The following is a 22767-nucleotide window of genomic DNA, read 5'->3' on the forward strand; positions in this document are numbered from 1 at the left end:
CTTTTTATATAGAACAAAAAAAGACATATTGTAAAATCGCTACATATTCATCGCTCCCCTTGGAATCTAAAACGAATACATATTCTATCCAGTAATAAGATAATATGCTACCTGCAAAAAAAAATTCTATTTGCATATGCTTTGTACCTAATTGCTTTATAAAAGCAGAAAAAAGAGGGAGCTAAATTAACTTGCACCACGACAATGTGTATATAAGCATTTTCATTAGAGCATTGGCCATAGGTACATCTTTTCGTTCATTTTTTAAACTGTTTAAAAATGGATTTTGATAAAATGTTAATAGATTTTGGTGAATATGGCTTATACCAAAAACAATTAATCTGGTTAGTCGTTTTACCATGTGTTTTGCCATGTGGATTTCATGCTTATAATCAACTATTTATGGCTTCCACTCCTGAACATTGGTGTAAAGATGAATAGTAAGTATAAAATGTGTTTAATATTATATTAATTAATTATTTATTTCATAAAATTGTTTCTTTTACTTTTAGTTATATCAATTCTACATCTAAAATTAATCAATGTTTGGATTCAATGAATAACACATGCAAATTCTGGGATTATGATCACAGTCGATATCTATCTACAATTGTGACTGAAGTAAATTTAAACAATTACATTTTAATTGAATTACAAATTGTTAGACGTTAGTTATTTAAAAATATTTTTAATTGAACGTTCTTAAACTGTACATTTATTATCTATAGGTAATTAAGGGTTTTGGCTATTGCAATTTTACTTATTTTCTGATTTATGAAGTGCTTAATTTAGTATAGTATTAGTATATTAGTAGTAAGTTGTAGGTAAGTCACGTAGTGACTTATATAAATATATATATATATATATATATATATGTATATACAATAGTACGTTTAAATGTTTTGTTAATTTTATATTTATTCAAATAATTTCTAGGAAATGTGAACCTGAAATTTATAAATTTTATTTTTCTTAATTTTAAAATATTTTTCACTTAGTTAAAACATAGGTAGTACATTGATATACATATTTTAAAATTCCACTTTATTAATCATTGATGCGCATTAAATTTTTTTTGAATAGTACTTCCTAATTAAAAGACCCCTCTGTTTATATATAAACAAAACTACAAAACGTTTTAAAACCTTTTGAGATTTGATTATTACTTTTTTAATACAATAATTGAAAGATAAATATACCACAACAGTAACAATCATTATTGTATTTATAATATTTACTTATACAAGATTAATTAAAAAGCGAATAGTTTAAAACTTTGACAAACAATATAGGTACTTCCGTCTTCCTCCCACATGTATAATAATAATAATATAATAATACATTTTATTTTATAAATACATGTCTTATGTCTGTAAATTATGTAATAATGTAGTACCTACCTATGTATTATGTATGTTTATTTTTGATTCGTTGCTATCGTCTATCTGTTGTGTTTATTGAGTCTGTATAAACTCTTATCATTGTTTTTATTTTAAATCTGTATTTTTTGCAAAATATCAATACCTACAGTAAATAATATGATTTATCAATACTCAATAGGATGATTACGATGCATACATACCACAATTTTGCACTTTTACCTTTACGCCTGCAAAAAAACACAACACCATTACGTACCTATTTTTTACTTTTATATATTTGAAAAAGCAACATACAACTTTTTTTTTTTATTCTTGATTTTAAAGAGCCAAATTTACAATACTATTCTCAGGCCTTCAACGTCGACTTCTGGGGTCCTTTTTCATATACCCATATTAAATAGTTTTGTAAGCCACAAAATGCCCAATAATAAAATGTATATAAGTTATTAAAGTATCCTGGGTAATAAATATTTTAAGATAATAATTATGTCTTTTTCATTACAAGATTCAGATCCAGATTAGAACGAGTTGGGTATATAACATTTAGTGTATTATACAGTACTAATCAAATCTAGTATAGAAAATAGGTATTTAAATTTAATTATTATACACATAATTTATAAGCGTAGGTGTCCTACAAAATAATACTTTAATACAATTATACACGATAATTTGTAGGTAATCAATGGTAAAAGCCACAGATTAAAATATCAAATTGATAATAATAATTGATACCTATATTGTTATAGTTATGTCATAAAATATTATTTAATATAAAATAAGTACCTACTTAGGTACTGAGTACCTACATGCTACTGAGTAGTGAGTACTTGATGCGAAATATCGATTATCCACTCTAATCGGGACATGGCCTCATGAATTTAAATGTTTTATTCAATTTTACTAAAAAAAGTACATAGGTACTCGTATTTTGAATTATGTAACAACGAATCCATTTATGAAACTTTTATTTTGCATTTTTAGGTCATACTTTCATTTTCTCTTTTTAGTTCATTTTCCGGTATTTTTAATTAAATTCCACCAATTTACATCTTAGAAAACCTTTTTTTACACAATTTTAAAAATTTTAAAAATGTTTCACGTGAAATTCAAATTTAATCAACATTTTTATTATCATTTTTTTTTTTTTTATTAAATAAACACATTTTTATGCATGTAAAATGTAATGTAGTAACCTATAGGTACTAATGTATAATATCCTATAATATCAATATCAATATAAAATTAAACTAAAATTTATTGTAAGTGCATATCTTATTGCATTTTTTAAGGTTTTTTTTAGTGCATTAAATTCACAGCTCTATAGTAATAATAGTATAGAAATTGGTATTCTGTGTATTCCGACGATAGACGACGGTTTCCAAGCTACGACTAAATATAATGTGTGATTAAGGCAATAGGACATAGGTATATAGTTATCATAGTTAATATTAATTATATATTAACTGTGTACTCCCTCAGAAAAAAATTGAAAGTACCTATATGTATTGTGGATAATTGACGTGCGAATACAACGTTCCAGTGTACCTACCTATATCAAAATTTTGAAAATCACAAAATCATTCCAACAGGCCTCTGTATTTTAGCTCCAATCTTAGCAACCCTAAATTGTAAATGATATTATTATATATAACGAATTATTCACACTTATATTTATTAATAATACTAATAATAAGTTGTTGGGATATGAAATATTATATTAGTTACATATGTGTATATTTTATACTTTTTTATTATACATATTGTATTGAAATATTAAACTGTTAGTATAATACTGTTGAATTTGTGTTTATCTATATTAAATTATAGTATAATTACTAGGAATGGGATTTTAATGTCCTTAAAAATCGCGAAAAATGCCTTTAAAAAAAATATGAAAAAATTACTTAAAAAACAAAAAATGCATTAAAAAACGTCTTTAACATTTATTTTAAATAGCTTTAAATTTAATAAAATTACTTTACAAGTAGGTACATAGATATTTTATTTCATATATTAATAAAAAAAAAAATTATTGTTAATTGTTATACTGAATCATGAGAGCGTGCTTCAGGTTTTCAAATAGAAATTGTATGGTAAAACATTTTTCGCTACGCTGGTTAAGAGTATATATAATTTATATAATATAAATTTAATTTATTAAAAACTGTAGATAATTAATAGGTAATTTGGGTTTTCATCTATTGTTAGCATATAAATATTTTACAATTTTAAATTCAAAATCACCAAAAATTACTTAAAAATCTCTAAAATGCACTAAAAAATGACCTTATAAAATCAAAAATTATCAAAAAATGCAAAATAAAATTTCTTATTCTAATTTAAAAATACCTAAAATATATTTGTAACAACTAACCATACGAGCATCATACAGGAAGCTTCAGAAAAAAATGCAAAGTGCATCGTAATCCCAGCCCTAATAATAGGGTACTATAATTATTTTTTGCATTTTAAAATTATTTCAATGTGGTAGGAATATAGGTAATACATATAGGTAACTGTACCATAGGTAAATTTCTTAAACTTTAATAATTTTAACCTACAATATAAAATATTTGATAATCGTTTTATGTTTTTCAAATACAAAAAGGTAATCATTGTGCAATCGTGTTGTTTTTTAAGGTATAAAGGTAAACAGTGTGCAATCATATTAGTCATATTACAGTATTACACCGATATTAATAACGTATCATCTCAGATATGGGAGAACATATTGCATGGACCTTTATTAGCCAATAAAAAGCACCTACTACATAGATAGGTAATATACTTGTATACTACCTTCTAAAATCTAAATCGACTTATTGTACCTACCTTCATCACAAAATAAATAGTTACTAAATAGTCAAAGTACCATTGTTCAATTATTGTACGATCACAAAAGTAATATTACGTTGCATTTGTATAATATAATAGTGTAATTGTCGTTGTTATTCTAACAATCTATCGCTGCTGAAATAAGCTTTTATGTAATATAATTCTGCTTCAAGCTAGCTGCAACAATATATGTATCAGTAAGTTTGTATAACATTTATTCATAAACTACATTGGCACTGTAAGTAGGTACTATATGTAAAAATAAAATGTAGGGAGTGCTAAGATTTTACGTGAGTCTTTTGTTCAATACTATTCTTTAAAAAACTGTTCAATACCCATTGGTTAAGTATTGTTTCTTTTGCAACCACTGCAAGATCGGAAAATATTTTTTTAATTTTAAGATTTATATTAATATTGATCAGAAAATTTCATAGTGGAAGGATGATTTAAATTACTACCAACAATAGGTTAATACTGTTAATAAGTAATTTATACTTTTCATTACATTAAACAATGTATAACATTTCTTAGTTGGGTGGTTGTGAGTTGGTATATCTAAATAATATCATACCTAAAATGTATTTTTTATTTAAAATGAATCATTATGTACTTACATACAATATACAATTATTTGTTTTTAAATATTAATTTCATGTAACTTTATTAAATTCCTATTGTTATGTTATAATTTATTATTCGTTAATTTTTCAAACGTTTAGCTTTTTTGGGAACACTATAGATATATTTATCAATTATTAAAAGAATCCCTTAATATGTCAACAATTATTCACAGTATTGTGTACGTTTTTGGTGATCTGGATCGAGCGTAAAGGGTCAATCTTTTGATTTTATATGTTTGTTCCAGGTTAATCTTTGGTTAAGAATTAAATCTAAATATTTAACAGCATTAAGGAATGCCAAGGGTGGAATAGATATGTTATTGATTGAAACAATTAGGCAGTGACCGTGTTTAAGGGTATAAGTCGTATGTACTGATTTACTTTTAAGGACCATTTTTTATACCATTCAGATTGTAGATTTAAATGAGACTGTAAGATGTAATAGTTAGCATTAGGTCGTTATGAACTAAAAAATTACTTTATCATATTTCATATTTTTCAACAACATATATTAAGTAATATTATAATTTATAAATAACAATAACGAATGGTTTTTTTTCGGATTTCAAGTTTATAAGCAATAATAAGAGAGTTGTCTTTATCGTCATCACGATTAATAACTCGTCCTCCATACTACACTACCTATCTACAAATTGATTAAATTTTGTGTTACCATATAGATGTAAAAATAATTCAAACTGACTGTGTAATGTACATTAATTTAAGAATTATTTCGTTAAAAAAAAAATTGTATTTTTGAAAATCCGATAAAAAATAAAATAATAAGGTTAAATTTCGTAAAATGTTTATCATAGAAGTATAAATCTTATTTCTGACTGACATTTTGATTGATATTATTATTATATATATTTATTTATTACCTAACTTTACTATATTATCGATCTTTTTGACATTTGAATAAATTTAACGTATACATATTTTTGATATAAATTATTTATTATTCATTAAAGAAACGATAAATTATAAAATAAATTTATTATTTAATAATTATTCGTTTAAGAACCACTGATTAAAATACATGAATTGCATCCCTGATCTTTTGGAACGCAATTCGCTTATACCCATTTGCGGGATGTAACACATTAATACATATACTTTAATAAAAATAACGGTTGAGACGATTGAGTGTGTACATTAATAATATGTTATATATTAACACGTATTTAAACTTAAAAGTGTAAAAAACAAACAATATTTTTGTCCCAATTTTACGATGTACTTACCTGGTTGATTGAATTATTATTTTTTAGTGGGATTTGGTATGTTCAAAACAATTTTATCCAACTTTTGCTTTAACTATATTTGGTCTTAGTGGTTTATTTGGTATGTTACTATTTGGATTTATTCAAGATGGGTTAGTAAATTTATTTTATTTGCGTACTTATAGGTATTATGTGATTTAGTCTTTTTTCTCTCCAATTTTAAATTATGTATTTTTTTTTTATGTTTAGACTAGGAAGACGACCAGCGTTTTTCATTTATCTATTTATTGAATGTATATTTGGTATAGCTACTGCATTTGCCAAGGATTTTTGGATGTGGCTTATCTTCAGAATCGGAGTAGGATTTACAGTACCAGCAATTTTAGCAACTCCTAATGTGCTCCGTAAGACAAATACAAAATTTTATAATTGTCAAAATATTTTACATGATATAATTATTTAAATATAGCTATAGAATTTGTTGGCCCAGCTCATCGAACTACATGTATTCTACTTACTAATATAGCTCATTCTGTCGGGATGGTTATTTTATCATTAGTCTTGTATGCTTTTCGTGATTGGCGTCAACTTGCTTTAGCAACATCTTTACCATTTACTGTTTATTTTCTTTACTGGTGGTAAGTAAAAATACAAAATTTAATTTTAATTTTAATTTTAAAGTATAAATGTTTAATAAATTTACAATTGCACGTCAATATAATATTATAATATATAATATACATATTTAAAATTTTAAAATTTAAACATTTAAACCTATGTATATTAATTTAGTTTTTGAAAAATAATAGGAGTTTCCCTGAATCTCCAAGATGGCTTTTGGCATGTGGAAAGTTTGAAAAAGCCAAAACAATTTTATTAAAAATGGCGAAAGTAAATGGAAAAGATATTTCTTTGGATTATATGGACCAATTGAAGGTATATTCAAAATATTCAATATTTTTAAAAATAAACATAACATGTGTATGTTTTTAAAATTTTATTACAATAAGATTAAGTATGAAGAAGAATTTAAAAATCAAAAAAGTAAAACTATCAAAAAGTATAACATTTTTCACTTATTCAAGACACCGAATTTACGTTTCAAAACAATAGCAATAACTTTTATATGGTATTTTTATTTGATATTATTAGATCCCTATAATTTTTATAGTGTAAATGTAATTAACTCTATAAATTTTCTTCTATTAAGGTTTGTTAACACTACTGTTTATGTTGGACTTTCTTATTATGCACCAGCTCTAAGTTCTGATGAACATTTAAACTTTTTTTTGGCTGGAGCTGTTGAATTACCTACATACATAGTATTATGGCCAGCAATGGAAAAATTTGGCAGAAAAAGTTTACTGCATATCAGTATGTTGATTGGAGGGTGTGCTTGTTTAATTGCTACTTTTCCCATTCTAGGTTTGTAAATAAGCCTATTATTGTTATACTATAATTTACCTGAATGATTTTAGAATTTTTTATTTAAATGTAATTTTTTTAGATGATCAATGGACTTTGATAATGTTTTGTATCGGAAAAATGGGAATTTCGTCGTCTTATGTTATTCTTTCTTTATTTGCTCCAGAATTATATCCAACTGTAGTTAGAGGTTTAGGCATAAGCGTTAGTTCAGTAGCTGGTATGATCGGACCTGTGGGCCTTCCTGTCATTAATTATGTGGTAATAATTTATTTATAAAAGTATTATACGATAAATGAATTATTACATTTTTATAAATATTGTGTTAATTAGGGAATGGGATCTCAATTATCACTAATTGTAATGGGCGTCTTGCAAATAATTGGTGCTTTTGTAACACTTCTTTTGCCAGAAACGAAAAATTGTCATTTGCCACAGACATTAGATGATGGAGAAGAGTACAAGTGATAAACAAAGTCACATTTACATGTATTTATGAAAATAATAATATGTAAATTTTCAATTATTTACTTGGCGTGCTTAATTTACAGTTGTAGAAAGATTTATTTTATTTTATATTATATAAAAAAAGGCACTTTTATACTTATATTGTAAAATATAAATATAATATTAACCGCGGTCATGGGCTATCCACCTTTCCATAGTCAGTATAGGTAATGACTAGCTATTAATAATAATTTGCATGCAAATTAAGTAGATTTGTATTAAATAAAATTCCTATAATCTTATATGTAAGTAAACTACCAACATTTGTTTTTGAAAAATTGATACAACATCTTCAAGTTTATTTTGAATATACCTGTGTGATCGATATAATCCCAGTACATTATACTCACTGCAAGCAGTGGTGATTATATACCTAACCTAACCCCCTTGAGATTTAATTTTGAACATTTTATATTATATGTATATACCAGAAGTGGCCATATTTTATGGACCATTCTCAAGTGTTCATATTCTATATAATATATTTCTCATGCTCGTATTTACCTGCTTATTGTAATTGCTGTTTACAGATTGTATATTTCATAATAAATGTTAAAGAAATATATGAATTAATAGATGGACACGAACAGCCTAAATGGTAGCTACTAATTAGTAATTACTATATGTATAGCAAGGGGGTGTGGAGATTTTTTTTTATATTGATATAAAAATATTAAGACTAGGAGAAATGTTTACAATTTTGTATTAATATAACTACTAAATTAATAGTTATCAAAATTATAAGAAGAGAAATTGAGATAAGATCATTAATTAGCTTTCTTAATAGGTATGATCAATGAGGTTCAACCTAACTTAACCTGGGGTAAGGTTATATAGAACTACCTACTACCTAGGTCCTAGATGGATACTCAAGTTCTTTTATTATTTATTCTACTATTCATAAATATATTATAATTATTTCTAATAGAATAAGTTCCTAAAGTCCTAATTCTGAACAATTTAATGATGAATATGTTTCAAAAAAAGATACAATACACTAATAATTAGGTATTAGGTAAATAAGATTATAAAAAGTAATTACAAAGTACACTGTACACACTACAGCGCTTTTTACGTAAATTTTTACATAAATTAATTTCTGTAATAATATATTTTTGTAAGTCTGAAACCACTTAACCTAACCTAACCTAGCATTAAATATGCTTCGATATCCAAGTAATATAGGTAGTACATTTTGGATCACATAAGTAAAAATTATTATTATATTTTTATTTGTGATTAAAATAATTAATTGAAAATATAATAAAAAGGTATAAAAAACAATTTTTCTGAAAATTTGCAAGGATCAGGGATCAAAATTCGTACGAGTAATTTTCGAGTTATTAAACTTTGTGTATTAAGGTATAATGATAATGGGTTCGGAAGATATGGAAGACCCGCAGATGATTTAACAATTATAGTAATTTATATTAATTAGTTATCTGTACCTATTTATAGTTTGATAAAAAATACTTGATATGGTTAACATACAATAAATACTATAGATTTATCATTATATCGATTTTATAATATTCTAAAAAAATGTTTAAGGACTTTTATCTTTGCTATAAAACATATTAAAAACTAGGAAAATTTACCCTTTTGAGTTCTAAATTAGGTGCATCAAAATGTTCTTTATATCTTTAAATGATTCACTAATTTATAACTTAGATCATATACAATTGTATATGATCTAAGATTTATAGAAAATATTATTTCTTACATAGTTACATGAAAAATAGAAGTTTGTGTCTCTACAAAGTACTTCTTAAGTAGCCATAAATAGGTGGTAATGTAGTAATTAAAAAATTCAAGTATCTAGGTATTTTAAAATATCACTCATGAGTATATCGTAAATGTATTTAAAGTTTCTAAACATTAATTTTTAAATAAATTCATTAGGTATTAAAAGAAAAATAGAGATGAGCATGTTTGGTGAATTATCATGAATAATAAAAATACCGTAGTAACAAGAAAGTATATAAGCGTGTCTCAAAAGCCCAGTATCATTCTTAGTATCTCAGTGAAAAATCAATACATTTAAATGTGGTATTTTACAGTAATACATACAGAAATTCTTGAATGACGTAAGATTTAAAAAAAATTTATGGAATTAAGTTTTCTACATTTTCAAGATACCTATCTCGCCATTTTTTAAACCAATTCTAAAGAAATATATATTAATATTGAATAAAAATCAACCAAGTTAGAGCAAATTATTGTTTAGAATTTCTAAGGATAATAATTATGTTACTTAGCAAAACAAGAATTGCATAATTTAATCAATCTCGATTATTGAAACGTTGATTTTTATGGTAATCTATAATTATCTAATTATTTTTTGAACTTTTAGGGGATAAAAAATCTTTAAAATTTAAAAAAATTAATTGCATACGTGATACGTTTTTTTTAAAGTTTTGATTTTGAAAAAAAAATCGAATCTTTCCATACTTTTATCGTAAAAAAGTTTGCATTTAAAATATTTAAATTTATTGATTTTTCACTGAGATACTGGACTTATGGACAATACCGTTGTCATGACAGCCCATCTTCTCTCAGAAATGTTTTTTACCGGCATACTATGATTTATTGATGAATTTAAATCTAATAGGTACATCCTGGTATCTTGCGCTATTGCAATAATGTTCATCTCAATGATGTGGTGCACTCTATACCGCACGGTAGAACAAGTTGTAGAAGAAATGTAGGATAAATACATATCTATATTAAATTAATACACATAATATTATACCTACTGTTAAATTAATAAATAATTGGATATTTTATTTTCAGAATATATTATGCAATCTTTTTGGGCATAGGTTAATATTACTTATCTTTATTATATATAGGTATTGTTTTTAATTATTATAATGTACTTAACTCTATAGATAATATTATACTATCTAGCAAATAGGCAGCTGCCAGCTACTCATATTTAATGATAGATATTTATTTATTAAACCGTTATTTACTTTTACTTTTTATTTTCGATGAAGTGATAAACTGATGACTTTATTGGTTGAAGGCGCAGTTGCATTACATTATAGGATTCATTATTTTACAATCCAATACAATATATATTTATTTTCTTTTTATCTAGGTATTTAGTAATTATCTATAATAAATAGGTACCTATCTATTTGATAACAATAATATTAAAATTAGCATAATTTATTTCTTGTCAGAAACACTGATTAATACATTTTTATTTTTGTATAAACACCTCTTGCATCAGTTAAACAACTACAATGGCAAGTAAGTATTTTAATTTATTTATAATATGAATATTAAAATAAATAAGCAATAATAATATTTGATACAGTACTTATAAAAAACTAATTTTATATGTCAAATTCTATACTTAGATTGTAAAAAACAATGTGGACCTGGATACAAAAGTCCCCTAGATGCATTTATTAATGGAAAACGAGAAACTATTTTGTACACTATATGTATTCAACCAAATGCATCAACAAAAAAAAAATCTGATTATTTGGCTACTGTTGATGTAAACCCAAATAGCCCTACATATTCTCAAGTAATAATATATTTTGTGTTGCTTCCTAATGTTAAATAAGTATTATTTATAATTTCCTAAATTTTGTTATTAACAGGTTATCTTTAGAACAAGTTTTGAAAATTTTGGTGATGAACTACATCATTTTGGATGGAACACTTGTAGTAGTTGTTATGATGATTGTACAAAAAGCAGAAATAAAGTAATTTTACCTTCTTTAGGATCTGATCGAATTTATGTTTTGGATGTGACAAATGAAAAAGCTCCTAAGTTGCATAAAGTAATAAGCATATTTACATTTTAACAATATTATGAATTAATATCATATTTAAATGACTATAAGCTAATAATTTATTTACATTGCATTTATAGACTATTGAACCCAGTGAAGTCCATGCTTTAAATGTATCGGCTTTACATACAACTCATTGTTTACCTAATGGTAATGTTATGATTTCAACAATGGGTGATGCTGAAGGTAATGGGAAAGGTGACTTTTTATTGATAGATGCTGAGGAAGGAATAGTCAAAGGTAAATTAAGTGTCAATAAAATTGAGTATAAAATATTGATATATATAGTCTATGTATTATAAATCAGAAATATGCCAAACATTTGTGTATGTATAAACTATAGATAAATTATTTACTTGTATTAACCGTAGAAACATGGACAAAAGGCAACCCGGCAAAATTTGGATATGATTTTTGGTATCAGCCATATTGGAATGTTTTAGTATCATCTGAATGGGGGACACCTAAAGATTTCAAAACCGGTTTTCATCCTGATCATATTAATAATATTGGTATTTACAATGTTTAGATCTGGTTTTTTATTTATTTAACACATAATTTATAATTTATAATTTTTAATTTTAATATGTTTATAAAATAGAAAAATATGGACGGTCTTTAAATTTTTATTCTTGGTCTGAAAGAACATTATTGCAAACTATTGATTTGGGTACAGACGGCATAGCTCCTTTAGAAATAAGATTCTTGCACAATCCTAAAGCTTCTGAAGGATTTGTTGGCTGTGCAGTAAATAGCAATGTTTTTAGGTATTATTAAATGGATTATATCCCATTATGCAGTATACTACTGTTATGTGAACTACCTAACTGTAAATATGAGTTTCTATAATAAAATCTTTAATTTGTAAATTTATTTTTTTTTTTATTCAGATAATTGTGTTTTTATTTTAATAACTATTTATTAAAAAGTTTTGAAATTGCACCCAATATTTTCATTATTATTACAGTAAAGTTTAGTTCATTCGCATATTGGGAGATAAAATCCATTAAATGTTATTATTAAATTATTGAGATAGCTTAAATTATTCATTATTTTAAAAGTTTTGATAATTTTACATAAATAGTACAATTATATAAATTAAATGTGTCTACAGATTTTTCCGTACTGATGATGGTACTTGGGATTCTGAAAAAGTGATATCAGTACCTAAAAAAACCGTAAAAGATTCTAATGGATTAAAAGAAATTTCGGGTAGTTTTTTTTTTTTTTTTTTAATTATACCATTATATTCAAATAAAATTTAAATTATTAGTTTATTGTTTTAGGAATGATCACAGATATTTTGATATCTTTGGATGATAAATATCTATATTTTTCTAATTGGTTGCATGGAGATGTCAGGCAATATGATATAACAAATACAAGTAAACCAAAACTAGTTGGCCAAATTTTTTTAGGTGGATTATTGTTGAAAGATGGATTATTAACTGTTGTAAAAGACTCTGAGCTTAAAGTATATATTTTTGAAATATACCAAGAACATAATAAGTAACTGAGTTGGTTAATTTAAAGGAACAACCAGAGCCTGTGTATATCAAAGAAAGACGGTTGTTTGGTTCACCTCAAATGCTTCAGTTAAGCTTAGATGGAAAAAGGCTATATGTAACTACTTCTTTATTTACACCATGGGATAAACAGTTCTATCCAGAAGCTGTGAAGTTAGTTTATTATAATTTTTTTAGTAAAATGACAATATGTCTAAATGTCTTATACAATATCCCTATCATTTTGAAGAAGTAGGAGTTAATCTACATAATTTAGTATTAATTATAAATTTATAACATTATTATCATTTATCGTTAAGTGATTAGCTACTTATAATGATGTAATTTTAACATTTTACTGTAATATAATTAATTTATTACCTCAATATATAATACATTATATGAGTATCATATAGGTATAATTATTCTTGTCGTATGCGGTCTACCATTTGTTTTTATATTTAATTAAAATATCATTATGTATAGACTATAGATATATAGAATATCTATAATATCTATAAAAATAATTATCAGAAAATATTTATTATGTATTACAATATGATTTTATATTTTTATAAAAAAAAATTTTATATTTTTATTTTTTTTATATATTTTTTTTATTTTTATTTAATATTTTTCTATGTATCTTAGAAAACATTCAAATGAGTCGTCTTTATCATTTTCCACCAATTGTTTTACTAAAAATATGAGAATCAATTTGAATAAGTCAATTTTCCTTTAAAAACGTATAAAAGTATTTTCCTCGGACTGAATAATTAAATTAAAATTTGAGAATGACTTGGTATATTCGTGGTAGATGAAAAATTAATGATAGACCACATACAACAAAAATATCCATATATAACTATACAAGTAATCTATCTAAAATTATATTCATATAAATATTTATTATTATTATTATTATTATAATACTATTTACATTAATTTATTATTTTAATTTTATGTTATAAAAAATACAATTGATCTAGATAAACTTTGTCCTACTTCTTTATAAATCATTGGGAAATGTAGAATAATCTTATGATTTATAGATTTAATAAACTTAATATTTAAACCATTAAAATTAAAAAATTACAGACATGGATCTACGTTAGTTAAACTCGATGTGGATACTATTAATGGAGGTTTATCTTTGGACCAGGACTTTTTGGTAGATTTTGGGAAAGAACCAGATGGTCCTATCATGGCACACGAAACAAGGTAAATATTGTGTCATTGAACAATAATAATAATAAATAAATCAAATAGATATTCTTTTATAGTCACTTTATATTGATCAGTAGGTACATTTGTAAATTTTATGCCAGGCTAATAAAATATAGACAAAAGAGGAATATCAAAATAGTGATGCGTGGTAGAATAGTAATTCTTTAGGTAATGTAATGGTTTAAAAAAAAAAAAAACATAAGTTTTAATTAAACAAAAAAAGTCATTCTTGCATTTTTAACTTTCTATAATATTATATAATATTAACTCTATTTTGTAGATTCATATTGACTGTAAATTCTTTTTAAAAGAATAAATAATTAATATTAAATAAACCTGTTGAAAAAAAAAATAAAAAGCAATAGTAGGTATTGCATTACTTTAACTATTGTCTATTAAACCATAGTTTAATGCATATTTAATAACATTTTGTAAAATTATGTGGTAATACCTAATATATGTTATTTACTATTATAGGTATCCAGGAGGTGATTGTACTTCAGACATTTGGTTAGCTGAAGATTAGAAACTAATATATTAATAAGTAAAATGCCTAATACATTAGCATTAATTTTATTTTGGTAATTGAAGGATATGCAATTTGTATCTACTATAGTTAGAATAACACAAAATATGTAATAGGTATTGCAGTAAATTATTAATTTATTTCAAAAATAAACCCCTAACAACTTTTTAATAGTAACTATCATATAATAGAATCATAAGTTGTAGAAGTAGTAAGTAAAGTTAGTTATTATAGATTTTTTTATTATTTTTTATGATATTTTTTATAAAAATGAGGGGTTAAAATTATAATTCATAAGTCATAACTATAACATATACCCAACTATGTTAAATCAAACATTTAGTGCATTTTATGTTTTAATGCTATTAATATTATTACAATATTATATACTTATATTATGTGAATGAATAATAGTTTGCTTATATTTTATTTTTTTATAGTATAGTTTATAATTATTACTAGTTTAATCACAATATAATCTGTTTACAGCATTTTCCATATTTTATTTTTAAATATTATATTACATAGTTTAGATAGTTATATTAGTAGTAAATAGTAATAATTAGAAATTATTAATTAATAATAATTAGATATCTTATGAAATGAAACAAAAGAAAAATATTAAAAATAGTAAAATTTAACATAAGTCATTGACCATTGTTACCTAACTGTTATTCTTTATAAACAATTGGTGAATTTAATTTATAGGTATAAACATATTCACTTTGGTATAAATATTGGCTATCAAATAAATTTGGAACTATAATTGTTATGGAACTAGTCTAGTAGGTACTTCAGATACCAATAACAGTAGTGATATATTTTAATATTCCTTTTATAAATGTATATATATAAGTACCTAATCAATAATTTTTAATAATTAAATAAAAAAAACCTAAAGTTCTCAAATCGGTAAATTTAATTGTATTTATGTTATCAAAAAAAATTAAAACGCTACGACACAGGTAAAGTTCTTCCCAATGGGCAATGTGATTCATAATTTTGATATAAATATTGAGGGAGTAAAGTCGTCCCGCGCAAAACAATTACCTACCTACTATGTTATGCGTGTATAAGACAGAGACAACACATGTGCGGGTATAGCGTCCTCTTTTAGTGATTTATTTTAAATTATTTTAAATAGATACATTTTATTATATATTATTAAAATTAAAAAGGGTGTTCAAGTGGGTAACGCTATGCTGTACAGTAGCTATTGATTGGACCTCGTAATTGGAATATTGAGTAGGTCACTAGTAATGGGTTTGTTAAATTTGAATGCAATAATAAGTCTTATCTCTGTATAGGAAAAACGATTCTGAACGGAGATAATTTGTCTGCCTAGGATATATTTTTCAGTGGGTGGTGAAAAAAGCGATTTATGTTTTAATAACCTGAATACCCCAAAATTAAATCATGTAAAGAAAATTCCAATTTAAACAACTAGTGAATGTTTCAAGTTTTTACGACTAGAAATTTTTAATTTTAACAAAAATTGAAAAATCTAAAATTATTTGATAGTATAAATCGTTATTTATTTCGAGTGAATTTTGGTAAAATATTAAACTAAAGATAATTTTTTTTTTGAATTTGCTAAGATTTGTGTTCTTTTATAATCATTGTAAGCCAAATGTTTGGAAAATCTTATATAGTTAAATAGTTTTATACAATTTTCAACTCATAGCTATTTAAATAAATTTTATCTACAAAATAATTGCTAATATTTATGATTTTGTCAATATTTAAACTTCAAACGCTAATAAAAAAAAATATGCCTATGTATTCTTATAATTTTTGAATCACTATAAGAATAACTTATGAGAAACTTTGTATTAAATTTTCAAGTATTTTGACTCAGTCAAAAAACTTTTATCGATATTTATAATAAAAAACTAAACATAAACAAATATTTCAAATGCCTATAAATAGCCTAAAAATAAGCGAAATATTTTGAAAATTAAATTATGTAAAGAAAATGCCAATTTAAAGAACTGGTGAAATTTTCAAGTATCTATGACTTATACTTTTTGAATTATAACAAAATATATTGAAACTAGTTTGAGGATAAATCATTATCGGTACGCGATTTCGTAAAAAATTAAAATTCAGATGCACATTACATTTTTTCCTATAATGACGTTTCAAGTTTTCTCTATAATAGCTATTTGAAGGAAAACTTAGTGTTGAATTTTTAACCTTATGTATACAAAAAATTTTTTTATAAAATTTCAATTACAAAATTATTTGTAAATTTTCGCAATTTTGACATATTATTTCGTAAAAATTTGAATTTTAAACGCCAATAAAAAAAATTGCACCCAACGATTTTTTTTTTTTTTTTTTTTTTAACTACAATAAGAATAACTTATGAGAAACGTTATAAAATGTTCAAATTTTTTTTGGCACCCATAAGTTTTTTATCGACATTTCAAAAATAGGTAAATACTTAAAAAAATCGAAAATTTCAGTTGTCTATTAATAACTCAAAAAAGCTAAAATATTTTGAAAATGTTACATATTATACATATATAAAACAAAAAAAATGTTCTTAAGTTGCACGCCAAAAATTAAATGATTTTTTTCCGAGTGTGCCATATAATTATTATGAAAAACAAAAAAGTAGACACGGGGCTCCGAGCATTTATACAGAGTGCCTCCCTCAGTCCCCCTGGCCCCTAGACCCTAATGCTGTTTAATATCTATATTGCGCATAGGCTAAAGAGAGAAAACAAACCGAAGACTAACATACTATTAATATTAGCTAGAGCCTAGAAGCATGATGCCACGGTCTTAAATAATAAATAGCTATGTAGTTATCTGTACTACTGTACTGACATTAATCTAATATTGTATAATAATTTCGAATTATTAAAAACAAAAATGAATACCTACCTAACCTAGACATCTAGTTGTATTATACTACCGTGCTAAGCAAAAACACCATAAGTCCCAAAAATAAAAATTAGGTAAGAACACTAAGAACAAATAAATAATTGTAAAATTCGGCTTGCATGGTATAATAATTATTAATTATAATTTATAGTTTATTATTTATAATCAATGCTAAAGATTCTACTATATTTCTATTTTTATTTTATTAAAAAACTGCTGTTCTGTACTTATAATTTATATTGTCTATTAGTTATAATACGACTATTGTCCAATGTCCATTACAACTTTACAACCGTCTGTGGTTATTGCTACTGTTGCCAATTTGCTAGTATGATTGCTATGATTAGATATAAATATAATATCTTTAATCGTGGTTCAGACGTGGTTGTCAGATATTATACGTTTTGGATTGTTAAATTTCTACCAAAATGCTGCTAGAATGCTAGATGGCCCCAGTCTGTAGTTCCACAGCTGGTTTATTTGGTTTGATGAATCAATTAAAAAATACATTATATCAGACTGATTGCTGCTGATGTTTAACCACGGAATGGATGAAATCTCATCTATTCTTTCGTTAAGACCACAATCAATGCAAACAACAGTAAGTTGTAACCATTGAGTAATTTTATTTGTACAGTTTGAGTGAGATATAATATTATGTTAAATCCTAGAACAATCGTGGTTAAATCGTGTAATTGTGACTTGTGATAATATGATAGCGATGTATTTGAAGTGTTATGACATAACAATTCACTTCAGTTTACAGTTTATAAATGCAGAATACTTGTTGTGAAAACTTCAGCTAACTGTTATTGCTTTATTAACTTTAGTGGTTTAGTCTAAAATCGGTAATATATTTTTTAGAACGACCTATAAAATATGCAACAGTTGACGGTTAATACTGCATTAGTGTATTTCAATCAATTTTTAAGTTTTACGTGGTTTAAAGATTATTATTTTAGTTTTTAGTCGGTACCTACTTACTGTGTTCTGTTCTAACGTTAGTACTGGCGTAGTTGATGCTTACATTATAACTATGGCTATAGACAAAAATACTATGCGCTCAAAATTTAATGAGCAAATACAATTAATTTTAATGAATAAACGAGAAGATAATAATGCTTTTTTGTCAACCAGTGATTATAGTAGAGTTATTCAACAGGTGAAAAAATCAAAAAAATCTTTAAACACTGTTGGTGAAAAAAAAACTACAAAAGACTATCGTGTGATACGTAAGTATGATATTTTAGTTATGGACGGAAAGGAACATCTGATTAGACCTATTGATGAAAAAAATGTAGTATTGTACTATGCAACAATTGATGAACTATTTGATATTCTTTATGACACACATTCTGCAATAGGTCATGGTGGACGAAATCGTATGGTATCTGAACTTAAACATAATTATTGCAATATAACTAATGAAACAATTATGGTATTTTTAAAATTATGTGCTGAATGTCATAAAAAAGCTGCATGTTCAAAAATAGGAGTATCACCTAAACCAACTCTACAGCCTACTTTCAACTCTCGAGGACAAGTAGATTTAATTGACATGCAGACTCAACGTCATAATGATTATAGATTCATAATGAAGTATCAGGAACATTTGACTAAATATATAGTCTTGAAACCACTGAAATCAAAATGTGCTGAAGAAGTTGCCTATAATTTAATTGAAATCTATACTTTATTTGGGGCACCTTCAATTCTACAGTCATCTAGTGGAAAAAAATTTGTAACATCAGTAATTAATAAACTTCATGTCATATGGGATGAAATAAAAATTGATTATGGATGGCCAAAGCACAGTGAAAGTCAGGAATCTGTTGAAATTACTAATAGGGATGTCCAAGAAATGTTATCAGCTTGGATGGACAAAAAAAACAGTTTGGATTGGCCATCAGCATTAAAATTCATTCAATTTAAAAAAAATCGGACTTTTCACTCGGGTACTTATTTTACTCTATGATTAATTGTTATTATTAATATTATTTAAATTTATATTTTTATTAATTAGGCATAGGTACATCTCCCTATGAAGCAATGTTTGGATGCACTGCCAGAATAAATTTAGCGACATCTAATCTTCCTAATGCTGAAATTACTGAAATAAAACCAGATAAAGATTTATGAAATATTACTCATGTTCTAATAATGAAAAGTATGACAAAGTTAACACTTATCAAATGAAATTACAGCTTATTATCAAGAAGACAAGAAATAGCTGTTTGTATAAGGAAAACCTTTGAACTATGATGAAGTGATTAAATTAGCAAATGAAAAAAGGTAACTTCAAGAAAAGCGATGATTAATAGTTGTATGATGGGTTTCATGGGAAACCAGGGCAGCCGTTGCATGATTAATTGTTAATAATTAACATTCTGCCTGCAACAAGGCACTATGGATACATTATGTAAAAAATATATAATTTATAATATTTTACGAATTGTGTTTAAATAAAAAGGTATTTAACATTTTTTGTTAACATTATTTGAGATACTCAACAAATTATGATTATTAAATTAATTGTTGATAATAATATAAATCTTATTTAAAAAGAAATAACTTATTGCCTCATAATTTAGTAATTTGAGTAAATATTTAGCTTAAAAAGATAAACTATTATACCTATACAATTTACTGTATTTAAAAACAAATATTATACAAAAAAAAGAAAAACTAATTTTTAATTGTTTTCATACTTCAAGTTTAAAAGTAGTGTACAACCAACGATACTCTTATGATTATAATCATTATATTAACCATTTATAAATTATTGGGTTACTTCTAAAATGTCGTAGCATAGGTACCTTAAAGTCCTTATAAGTAATAAGGACTTAAAAAATTAGTTTGTTTGGAGTTTCTAAAACTTCTCGAAATGAGTTGGAAAAAGGTTTTAAATGTTACATGCAAAACAAATTAATAATACAAATTTAGTAGGCAAAACAAAAAAGAAATGGTCAAAACTACTAATCATATAGGTTAGTTACCACCTATTAATGTTAAATTAATTATTTTTATTCTGGCACATAATTTTATACTTGTGTTTAAACTATTAAACTATTGTATTTATTTAAAAATAATCCAATCAGTAGATCACATTTATAAAAATTTGTATTTTTTATATTTGTATGTGCCTACTTGACTACATGCCTACATATTATAATTGTCTATTGCTGTCATATAGTATGCAATCTACTGGTGAATTATATTTATTTTATATTAATTTCAATATTATTATATACCAAGTATTATAATATCAGTATGATATAAGTATATTTTATTTTTATTTAGGTAATTTATTTCAGAGCTTGTGCTAAGGAATTTTTAGAGTTGCCCAAGATTTTTATATTCTTGCACATGCGGGTTAAAAAAAATGTCCATTAATTATTCAATTACACTATAATATGCAAATTATGCACATAGACATTATCTTTACTAGTAGACAGTAATGACTGAAAATAATAATAATAATTATGCATGTCCATAGTAACATCAAATGTAAAAATAAATTACTTTAAGCTAAATTATTGAGAACATAAAATATAATTAGTTAGTAGTACTTTTTAACAAATATATTATAATATAATTATAAACTGATATAGATACCTTTTATAGAATTAAAATTTAACAATGTTGATTTAATATTAATGTTATGTAATTTTAAATGTACAATTTATCATGCTACAGATGAAAATAATTTTCTGAAATTTGTTTATAAACATAACATATTACTATGCTGACTATATAAATGTGTTTTAACCTGTTTGATTATTGGACTTTAAATCAAATGATGCATCAGTGATCACAAAATATACATTTAAAATTTGGCGGTGCTATCATTCAATCTACGATAACAGATATCAAATTTATTATCATAAATTGTGATTGATAAGATCAGAGACGATAAGGATTTAGGTTAGAAGTGACTCACTCTAGTGGACATTGTTGACATCATGGATCATAAAAAATGTTTCCTGCGATGATCCAATCTACGGTTCAGTAGTTCATATTTTTACCACACGCGTAAAGCGCTAGTAGTAAATAGGGCTATATTAGAATCTGAGCGGAGCGAGGAATGTATTGGTTTAACAATGATGTTTATTTCTTTTTTATTCTCTAAACGCTTTTTCTCCCCCTAAACTTGCACAAAAGTACAAGTGTAGCATATTTTCTGAAAGGTAATGTTCTTGAGCTAGTACTTTAAACAAGTCATTTTTCGATTTTCGAAATGATACTCGAAATAAAAGCGGTTAAAGGAGAAAAAATTTACAACTTCACGATTATGTGATATAAAATAATTACGGCTTTGTTTAACACCATAGTAACGAATAAAATTAAATAAAAAAGATCCCTTCGTCCGCTCAGAATCATTTTTTATCGAATGCAATCATATTGCATTCAAATCGAATACCTACAGTAAAATTACAATATCCTGTCTGAGGACAAATATATTAAAAAGAGAACTCAGTAAGAACTAGGAAACATAATTCATGAATAAACCAGTGTGATGAATCTGAGTCTATGACCATAACATTCAATCATTGAATCACCGAATCAGTGAATTGATTCATATTAATGAGCCGAATCACATGAATTAGTTCACCAAAATGAATTAAAAGTACCTACCTAACTCATCACGATTTAAGATATACTATAATATATATTATATATTATAAATATAAATCAAGGATTCCCAACCTTTTTTACCAAACGGCGCACTTGATCATTTTAAAAATGTTCACGGCACACAAATAAATAATTAATAAAAAAAATCGCAATTGTGTCATTGTTCTTCCAAAAA

At 25.0% G+C, this 22767-nt stretch overlaps 3 protein-coding genes across 4 annotated transcripts; all 3 read left to right on the top strand.

Annotated features, from left to right (window-relative positions):
• The first annotated feature begins 210 nt into the window (after positions 1-210).
• LOC114122898 (beta-alanine transporter) lies at positions 211-8305 on the top strand. Its single transcript, XM_027985687.2, has 10 exons — positions 211-440; positions 513-621; positions 6112-6215; positions 6313-6467; positions 6533-6701; positions 6873-6999; positions 7074-7192; positions 7274-7488; positions 7571-7749; positions 7822-8305. The coding sequence occupies exons 1-10, from the start codon at positions 280-282 to the stop codon at positions 7954-7956; spliced, it is 1473 nt and encodes a 490-aa protein (XP_027841488.1). The 5' UTR covers positions 211-279; the 3' UTR covers positions 7957-8305.
• Positions 8306-11001: 2696 nt separating this feature from the next.
• Positions 11002-15556, top strand: LOC114122893 (methanethiol oxidase). Its single transcript, XM_027985682.2, has 11 exons — positions 11002-11253; positions 11364-11536; positions 11613-11795; positions 11888-12047; positions 12179-12319; positions 12409-12574; positions 12922-13019; positions 13094-13281; positions 13341-13486; positions 14411-14533; positions 15017-15556. Exons 1-11 carry the CDS (start codon positions 11247-11249, stop codon positions 15063-15065), a joined length of 1434 nt encoding a protein of 477 aa, XP_027841483.2. The 5' UTR covers positions 11002-11246; the 3' UTR covers positions 15066-15556.
• Positions 15557-18324: 2768 nt separating this feature from the next.
• LOC114122901 (KRAB-A domain-containing protein 2-like) lies at positions 18325-20437 on the top strand. 2 transcript variants are annotated; one of them, XM_050205352.1, is made up of 3 exons: positions 18325-18558; positions 19120-19912; positions 19981-20437. In XM_050205352.1, the coding sequence occupies exons 1-3, from the start codon at positions 18490-18492 to the stop codon at positions 20094-20096; spliced, it is 978 nt and encodes a 325-aa protein (XP_050061309.1). In that variant the 5' UTR covers positions 18325-18489; the 3' UTR covers positions 20097-20437. The 2 variants fall into 2 exon arrangements, with proteins under 2 accessions (XP_050061309.1, XP_027841493.1); XM_027985692.2 differs by lacking the exon at positions 18325-18558 and having other exon boundaries at positions 18605-19912.
• Positions 20438-22767: the final 2330 nt, after the last annotated feature.

The sequence above is a fragment of the Aphis gossypii genome, chromosome 1 (genome assembly GCF_020184175.1).
Source record: "Aphis gossypii isolate Hap1 chromosome 1, ASM2018417v2, whole genome shotgun sequence".
In the NCBI taxonomy this organism is placed as follows: Eukaryota; Metazoa; Arthropoda; class Insecta; order Hemiptera; family Aphididae; genus Aphis; species Aphis gossypii.